Below are 9,633 nucleotides of genomic sequence, written 5' to 3'. Positions count from 1 at the left end.
TTGAACACAACTGTAGGTTTCTCCAGCCTCGACAGCCAGGGTGAAACCTTCTTATAGGGCCTAGAGCCCTCACCTACTAGTATCACAGTGTGCGCTTTTTCTCCTTTCTGTCTCCATATCCAGCACTATTCTATACAGGTAACAGTACCTGTGATACAAGGGGACCCGCAGATCACTCTCTGTTAGTAAACCTTACTACCAGATTCCACAGATCTACAATTAATTAAGACACGTTCTGTAAAAATTGTATGTTTGGTAATTTACCTCATGCAGTATTTTAGGCTTTTTTTTCATATTTATTAAGATTTTCACACAAGCAGTTATTGTTCAGTAGTTCACTAAAAAACTGCATGACAATTTACTAAAATTTTTACATCATGCGTATTTCATGTGATATTTTAAAGGGACTCCGAGCAGTGCAGAAACTATGGAAAGATGCACATCATTTTAAAGCTCTCTTTCTCCTCTTTCCAATGATATATAAACCGCCACCCTACGCCTTTTAGTTTTCGCTATTTTCGCGATTGAAATTGCCGCGGCCGCGATTTCGATCGCAAAAATAGAGAAAACTAAAAGGCGTGGGGCAACGATTTAGGTGTCGTCAGAAAGAGGAGAAAGAGAGCTTTAAAATGATATCCATCAAGCCATAGTTATATTGTATTACACAGGGCGACTTTTTGTCAAAGTCAGCAGCTGCATTCAGCAAAATGGAGCTGCTGACACTGGGGAGAGTGTCGTCCTGTGTAATACAATATAACTATGGCTTGATGGATATCATTTTAAATCTCTCTTTCTCCTCTTTCTGACGACACCTAAATCGTTGCCCTACACCTTTTAGTTTTCTCTATTTTCGCGATCGAAATCGCGGCCGCAGCAATTTCAATCGCGAAAATAGCGAAAACTAAAAGACGTAGGGTGGTGGTTTATATATCATTGGAAATGATATATATATGGAATATATTGCATCTTTCCATAGTTTCTGCACTGCTCGGAGTCCCTTTAAGGAATTGTGGTATTTCATTTAGTGTTTAAGTATTGCGGTACATAGAAAATGGATAAAAGATGTGATACAAATAGCAATTTTTTTTATCATAGTGACAAAATGCTCGTCCAAGCTGCATAAAATGAGCATTACATTTTTGTCTGCTCAAAACCATTAGTGTCTTATTAACTATTGTATATTTACTACATAATAGTATTGTGAAATTAGGGAAATATGTTATTATTAACCTTCAGATTTTCAAAAATCGTTTAATTAGTTCTCAAATTTTTCTGCCGTTTCCTCACTTTATAACCTTTTGAATGGCTGTTTGTTAGTTACCGACAGCTCCAGACTGGAGGTAGAATACCAAACATCTCACTTGTTTTACGAGATCACCTCAGAAGTCATTAATTAATCTCACTAGTCAGTAATTTCAGTTTTCCATGAGTAAGAGCCGTAGGGCTTGTTCACACTACAAGAGCTTTTCTAAGCTCTTTGTGATTTTTTAAAGCTCTTGCTAATGTAATGCTATGTTTGTGTTCACACTTGAGCGATGTGATTTTGTAAAAATCCCCCATAACATTGCATTGACCAGAGCTTTTCAAAATCACAATCTCTTGTAGTGTTAACAAGCCCTTAAGGTGGCCACTAACTGTCCAATTTCTAGCGAAAAATCGTTCGAGCGATCAGAAATTCTGATCGGATGAAAAATCGTTCACTACACCATCAACTAACCAATCTTTGCTTCCTATCTATCACGACCACCAAGAAAATCCAAATTTTCGTTCGACGAAAATTCATTCGGGCGACATTTTTTTCACTCGTTCATAATCGATTGTGTCCACCAATGGAGATTATTTATAACCAATCCGATCAGAATTTCTGATCGCTCGAACGATTTTTCGCTAGAAATTGGACCGTTAGTGGCCAGCTTCAGTGAATTGACATTTCACAAAATGTTCAGTAAAATCAGTTGTTCTCTGTTTTACTGATGCTTAGTAAATTGAAGCCAAAATGTGCAGAAAAGCATACATTAAGTATCAATTGTAATGTGTGTTGTAACGTGAGTGTACATGTTACACAATACACATTGGGCGTGAACCAAATTCACTTTTTCTCCTAGGTGATATTTAACATGATAATAATGCCTTTTAAGCCACCAGCAAGCAAAAAAAAAAAAAAAAATACTCCGCATAATTTTGACAGTACTTTTTTTGCCCACTTATTAGTACTTTTTCAACTGCAGAGTGCTGAAAAGTTATTTTAAACAGACGATGAAAACTATCTCCTAGGAGAAAACTTAGGAGGAAAAGTGTACTGGAATTTGGCCCATACTGTGAACATGCACCCCCTTCTTTCTTTTCCTCCTCTGTCTCAATTTTAGGTTTCATGTAAATATCTTGACATAGAAATTACTTTCTTGTCCACTAAAAGTGTCATGAATATTTGCCCAACCCATTTTTTTTGTTTTTTTTGTGCACACAGGTTTTATGATCTCATATTAGTTATCAATAGAGATGGTCAAGGAGATGCTAGCAATTTGGGGATACATGAACATTTAAGGAAAATTATATGTAGCTTGGAATTGGGCCAATCAAAATCAACAGGAAGTGCATTTGATTGGTCCAATTTTAAGCTGCATACAACTTGCATCAATCCGGAATTATTTTCATCATATTGGCCAACTCAAGTTATCCGGCAATCTCTAAGTAGGATTGGTGCCGAGGTAAAGGTTTAGAACATCATGGTACAGATCACTTCTGGTACACTTTAAAGTGGAACTTTAATGCAAAACTAAACGTCATCCAAAACAGCAGATACCCCCTTTCCCACAAGAAATCTTTACCTTTTCTCAAATAGATCATCAGGGACCTCCGTGTGCCTGTCATTGTGTTAAAGCCCCTCCCACAGTGTGATGTCAGGGCAACAATGTTAGGACTTGACTTGAACTTGAAGGTGTGAATGGCAAGCGGGGGGAGGAGAAAGTTATGGCTGTGATGGGAGGGGTAACAAAACTGTCTTCTTTTGCCAACAAAACACTGAGCACTGCATATCTCCCAATGCTAAAGCTAACAACAAAATCACACATATAGCAGTTAGCTTTGCTGGCATGATCTGACTTCTCAGCTTATTGTGTAAGGGCCCTGGAGTCGTTTAACAGGCATTGCCATGTGTATTCCCTTTGCCTATCTGTATTCAGTGCAAATGATGTACAGCTGTTCATCTGCGCCTTCCTTTGTACAACTACTCAGGGTCCAGCTGCCTTGAAGTCAGAATAGAATATTCAAGCCAAATTAGGTCATGGATTTATTCAGAAGAGTGTTTAAAACATTTCAAACTGATAGTGTGCAACAGGCTCTGGGAAAACCCTCAATGCTACTTCTTCATCCTGAGATTTCTGTACCAGATGCTAGTTTGTCAGGTTGATAGTTATTAGATCTGCAGAGTCATTAGATGGTTATTAGAGACCTGCAGAGGCATTTATTAAAGGGAAACTGAAGAGAGAGGTATATGGAGGCTAGCATGTTTATTTCCTTTTAAGCAATACCAGTTGCCTGGCAGCCCTGCTGATCCTTTGCCTTTAATACTATTAGCCATAGTCCCTGATGTTTCAGACTTTAAAGTCAGATCTGACGAGACTAGCTGCATGCTTGTTTCTGGTGTTATTCAGATACTACTGCAGAGAAATAGACCAGCAGGGCTGCCAGGCCACTGGTATTGATTAAAAGGAAATAAATATGGCAGCCTCCGTATACCTCTTACTTCAGTTCCCCTTTAAGTCTGTCACACAGCATATAGAGTGCAACGGTGTGCTACATATTCACAACAGGGAGGCTCCGTTACCATATACTGCAAGAAAATGCCATAAGACATTCCTTAATTTATTTTTAGCCTGTTTACCATCTCTAATCCATCACAGATCTTCACCAAATGCATGCAGTGAACTGTGGGCATACTGACAAATCATCTGCTTTATAATGTGTGGCTGGGTTTGCACTGGCTCAGCACCACATTCTGATGCATGCAGGCATGAAAAAGGTTTCCTAATAGACGTTTTGACTGGTCCTCAAATATTCATGGTTGTTTGCAGTGAAAGTTTAATATAGCAAAGAAAACCTGCTGTCAATACTGTTATGTTAGCATCTGAGAAAATAGTCTGTAACCATATATTCCTACCAGTGCAATGCACAGGACCCAGAAAGAAACTGACCACCAAAACTTTAAAGCAAACCTGAACTGAAAATGAAAAGTCAAAATAAACATGCAAGTCATACTTACCTGCTGTGTAGTTTCCTCATCAATTGCTTTCTCCCCTCCTGCGCCCTGTTTGTCCACTGTGAACAACAGAATTCTCTGTGCTCCATTTTGAAAATGTCCATTACCCCATAACAGCTTTCTGGTCAGCACACTGTTAAACTGTAATATTGCTCACCTTATGCCTTTAGGATAACATAGGCATTACCTTGTTCATCAGTTGTCATTTCAGTTATAACTGACAGCAACTGATATATAAGTGTCCGCAACCGATATATTTCAGTTCTGACAAGATTTTGTCAACTGGAAGGGATCTTGTAAGAAGAAAATAGTGAGCTTCTGAGAGGAACTGACGGTGCGTTAACTATATAATATCTCCTCCATATATTTCTTAATTAATCTCCAGATATCATCTCTCCTGTAACCTTTGCTCCTCCCATGATACCCTTTCACGCTCTTATCCAAGACTTTTCACAAGTATCACTTCTCTGTAATTCTCTCCCACAGCCTGTTCGTCATGTTCTGGGCAGCAAGGTGGCATATGAGTTTTTGCTCAATGACACATTCATTGAAGTATGCCAGAGATAAAATCTATGGACTTTTGACCCTTTTATCTATTTCCTGCTCTCAGAAGCCATTTTCTGCTAGGACAGTGTACAACTATAAAGTTGTATAGTAATCTGACCCAGTCCTGAGAAAGAAAAAAAAGGAACACAGCATAGTTATTTGTGTGCTAGGCACTGTACATACCCATGTCTATCTCATCATGTCACGTCAACTCGGGTAGTCCTTTAACCTCCCTGGCGGTTCATTTCTGTCTGGAATTAGGAGTCAAAAGCGGTACATTTTTTTTTCAAGAATTTTAGACCTCCAATTCTTAAGTCTTAACTCACCAAAATATATCAGAATAGAGGCCTGGTAGACATTCTGCATATAAATAAAAGACTGGAACACAAATTTGCTGAAATAATAAAATTTATCAATAAACTGAAAAAATAGGAAAACTGTACAAATAAGGCAGCAAGAAGATAATTATACACATTATGTACATGTATACTTAGTACACCTCCCGTGTATGATAAGTTTTAAAGCAGGGAGCAGCACAGAGTCCAACATTGCAGTCAGGGCAGTAGATGCGCGACTCCTTCCTGACTTTTTTGCCCCTCTCATCGGTCTTCGAGCAGCACACCACACATGTCCTGGTTGGTGTGTTTTTTTTGGCGGTGGGAGGTATGTGCTCCGGGAAGTGCCGGCCAGTGAGTCGCTCCGGGTTAACGACATAGGAGGCACGTCGCCCAGTTCTGGCATCTGTGGCAGTCTGGTACCGCAAACAGATACACTCGCACATCCTCCATATGTAGTCCGCGTGAGTAATTGGCCTTTCACTGCGCTGCTTGTAGAGTATATAAGAATTCCACAGAGACTGCTCCAGAAGATGTCGGAATATCTTTTTATAGTATTTCTTCTGCTGCTTGCGGACTGCGGGATAAAATGTCACTGCTTGGTCCGCTCTGTCCACTCCACCCATTGTTTGGTTGTAGTCCACCACAACCTGCGGCTTCTGTATTTCCTTTCCTGCTCTCGTTTTGGTGGGAACAGTGGAGGTGTCGTGGACTGTGGAAAGGAGACAAACGTCTTTTTTATCCCGCCAGCGGAGAGCCAGCATCTTTCCTTTCTGCCAAGCAGCTATGTCCCCTGGTTTCAATTTCTGCTTCCCAAAAGATGTAGGCATCTCCCGCCTGTTCGGCCTAACTGTGCCGTAGGCATCAGTGCGACGCTTTATGAGGATCTCAAAGAGTTCCGGGGAAGAATAAAAATTGTCCGTGGTGACACAATATCCCTTGTCCAGTAACGGCTCAGCAAGTGATAAAACGGAACTTGTCGCCACTCCGTAGTCGCTGAACCGGGGATTAAACTTTGTTCCCTTTCCGGTGTACAAAACTGTATTCCAGATGTACCCGGTTGAAGACTCACACAACATATAAGATTTGATTCCAAAGCGGGCCCGCTTAGAAGCTATAAATTGCAGCCAGCTCAGCCTCCCCTTGTAAGCCATCAGGCTCTCATCCACGGATATATCCCGCTCTGGAACATACGTGGTCCTGAAGTTCTCCACCACCATCTCGTACACTTCCCAGATTTTTTTCAGTTTGGGAGCAGGGTGAGTGGACTCCTCAAAGGTGTCGTTATTGGCGAAATGGAGAAATTTCATGATGAGCGAAAACCGGTACTCGCTCATCACCGTACCAAAGAACGGGGTCGCTATCATTTTGTTGGTGGTCCAATACCACTTCTGCAGGGGCTTCCCCACCACCCCCTGCAGAATGATAAGTCCCAAAAATAGCCAAATATCTTCTTTGGTGACCGGCTCCCAGGTCCTGCTTCTTGAGAAGGGGCGTCGTGGAGCAGCCAGTTGTTGGGAGGCATAACGATTAGTCTCCTCCACAATCTTCTCAATAACGGCCTCATCAAAGAAGAGCTGCAGGTAGGCCAGGGGGTTGTGCTCACACACTTTCTTCAGGCCAGGCTCCCCAGTAAAAGGAAAACGGGGGGGCGGTGGCGGTGCCTGAGAAAGGTCAACGGGGCACCAGACCCGGACATCGCTAACATCCGTGGTGATGGAATCACTCTCGCTGTCGCTACCTGGGTCGGATGAGAGGTCCCCAGGTGCGTCACTGTCGCTTGAGTCCGCCAGTGACTGCAAATCGCTGTCCTCCAACTCCACCAGCGATTCCGCAGCGAGCTGCCTTCTTGAAGCGGACGCCATAGCAAACTACAGGCAGAAAACGGCAGGCAGAGAGTTGTCAAAATCCAGGCAAAAATCGGTACACAGTAAATCAATCAAAGTCCAGGCAAAATCAGTGCAGGGAGAAGGCAAAGAGAATAGTGAAAAATCCAGGCAAAAATCAGTAACGGGTATCCAATAATCAGTAATCAATCAATCAGCAACTCACAGATCAAACAGCCAGCAGCCACGGTCTCCAGAGAGCAAATGGCAACATTGAATTGAATACAAACTAACTTGTATTCAATTCAATGCTACTTGTGGCCAATCAGATCACTTGTCATTTTTTTTTGTTTTCATTTCTGCCTCCCTACCCATGTGGCCAATCAGATCATTTGTGTCATTTTTATTTTTTTTCCTCTCCCTCCCCCTGTGGCCAATCACATTGTTTATTATATTTGACTCTGTGTTACTTCTCCCTCCCTACCCCCTGTGTCCAATCACAGTCATTTATTGTTTTTTTTTTTTCCCTGACTCCCTCCCTCCTTCCCCCATGATCCCACGCTGCCGCACAACGTCACGCATGTACGCCGCTCCATGCCACTGATAGGCCGCCGGGTCCCCGGAAGATCAGCCAGGTAATGGGGACTCCGGCGGCCGGGAGGGAGAAGCCTGGGTCCCGCTGTGCAGCGCGATCAGCGCGCGGGACCCAGAGAGACACTGCGCAGCATGTATTTAGCCAGCCCGACCTGTGTTCGGGCTCACCGCTTTCAGCACACAAAGCGGAGCCCGAACACAGGTCGGGCTTACCGCCAGGGGGGTTAAAGAGTAGTGAATTGCAAGCAGTATTATGCAGCACCACAAAGGGGCTAACAAAGTCACATGGAGTCAAGTTAAGGGAAGTTTTAATTTTTGAAATTCCCCTTCACATGTTTGGGTTAAATGAATCCATATTTGATCTCAGGACTTGTAAACACTGCTCTAACATTATAGGCAGTTACTTATTTTCATATGATGAAGAAAAGTAGAGGCAGAAGAGGAAAAAAACATTCCATAAAACAGAATTTAGGTCAAATAAAGAAAGCAGGCCAATATATCGCAAAGAAGCAACAGTAACTGTTTAAATTTTACCTTTACTGACATCTCTGTTGACTTGATTCACTGCCAAGTCTGTTGCATACCCTATTTTACTACAAATATTACTACTACATTTATAGCTGCCCATATTTTATGAGGGAGATTTCAGCAGCAAAACTTGTGAGTTTATTTTTTCTTTTATCAGATCATTCTTAAGGAAAATTACCTGTCTACGGTGCAATTGGATTCTGAAAACATGCTTCCACCTTAAGGTGACCAATGCATTTCATTTATAGGAATTAAAGTGAAAAAAAGAGAGACACTGGAATAAATGGGATTACTTAGAAACTGTATATTTATAGAAAATATTTTGCATATAAAGAGCTTAAATAAATTATGGAACACTATGTACATATGTAAACCTTATTATATTACAAAAGAGCGCAAACTCTTTGGTATGACATCATGCGCACAGACATAGGTGTAACATCTCTATTGCACAAAACAAAAGCCAAACAATTTATAGAAATCTAAACTAGTCTATTCAAGTACCTAAAATAATAAAGATTGACATTTCTAAATATATATATGTATATTTACCTCATAAATGGCATTTTAGCCTTCTTTAAATACAAAATGGATTATATCATATCAGGATTTTGTTTTCCAAACATCGAAACAGAAAAAGAGACAATAAGCAAACAAACGCAAGACAGTACAAATTTTTCAACGTAATAAAGCTTATTTGTTTCCCAGCAGTAATAAGGATTTTCAGCTGTCGCGTAGCAACTAAACATTGCAGGCAATAAAAAGTTGTGGTTTGACATAGCACAACAAAAGAATAATCAGTGACTTTGTTTTATATGCATTGGACCATTCAGAGCGAGTCCTTGCCCGATTGCATTGCAGATCCAGGTGCCTGTGCATAGCTTGAGCAGATGGTTAACAATTGCGGGGTGAAAAAGCAAAAAAAAAACAACAACCTTATTCTAGTATGCAAATAAACAAAGCATAGCAAGTTATGCTTTGGAGAGCTGTCTGGAAAGTTAATTACACTGGTTTCTTGCGGTATGAGCTTCTGTCGCACTTTTAGCTAAATAACTGATGGCAGCATTCCTTCTGGAACCCACGTTTACTAGGAGTGTTGTACCGAAAGAAGGGTTACCATTCTGCATCTATAAAGACTGATAGATGGGTGTGTAATTAGCCTTGAAAGCATTACAGTACTAGAGGGCGCTAGAAAGCATTGTTAACAAAAGGAACAAAATGCAAGATGTGGAAAAATAGCATGGCATGGTGTGGAAATAGTTCAAAGCTATTTGGACAGACTTTCTTTTAATGTAAATAAGTGATTTTGCGCCCACTGAATCTAAAATCAATACGATTGGCTGCAACAAGTTATAAGTGGGGTTACTTTCTTTTAATGTTCAGTTCTCCCTAAATTGACTTTTCAACTTTAACACTGACAGATTAACATTTTCCAGAAACTCGGTATCCTATAAGGGGCCCCCCTATTACCAACAGGCATTTATATTACACTATGAAAATGAAAACATTAGGGGGAGGGCTTGGCCTTGTTGGGTTTCCATCAGGA

At 41.0% G+C, this 9,633-nt stretch overlaps 1 protein-coding gene across 1 annotated transcript; it reads right to left on the bottom strand.

Annotated features, from left to right (window-relative positions):
- Positions 1–5,294: 5,294 nt before the first annotated feature.
- Positions 5,295–7,004, bottom strand: LOC137562253 (piggyBac transposable element-derived protein 4-like). Its single transcript, XM_068273586.1, has one exon. The coding sequence runs from the start codon at positions 7,002–7,004 to the stop codon at positions 5,295–5,297; it is 1,710 nt and encodes a 569-aa protein (XP_068129687.1).
- Between the last annotated feature and the right edge of the window lie 2,629 nt (positions 7,005–9,633).

This window comes from Hyperolius riggenbachi, chromosome 3 (genome assembly GCF_040937935.1).
Source record: "Hyperolius riggenbachi isolate aHypRig1 chromosome 3, aHypRig1.pri, whole genome shotgun sequence".
Classification (NCBI taxonomy): domain Eukaryota; kingdom Metazoa; phylum Chordata; class Amphibia; order Anura; family Hyperoliidae; genus Hyperolius; species Hyperolius riggenbachi.
The sequence above is the reverse complement of the archived record's forward strand: the minus strand, read 5'-3'. Positions and strand labels throughout refer to the sequence as shown.

Bases quoted from the DNA above. Each gene is read 5' to 3' on its own strand.
- LOC137562253 (XM_068273586.1), bottom strand. From the start codon at position 7,004: ATGGCGTCCGCTTCAAGAAGGCAGCTCGCTGCGGAATCGCTGGTGGAG.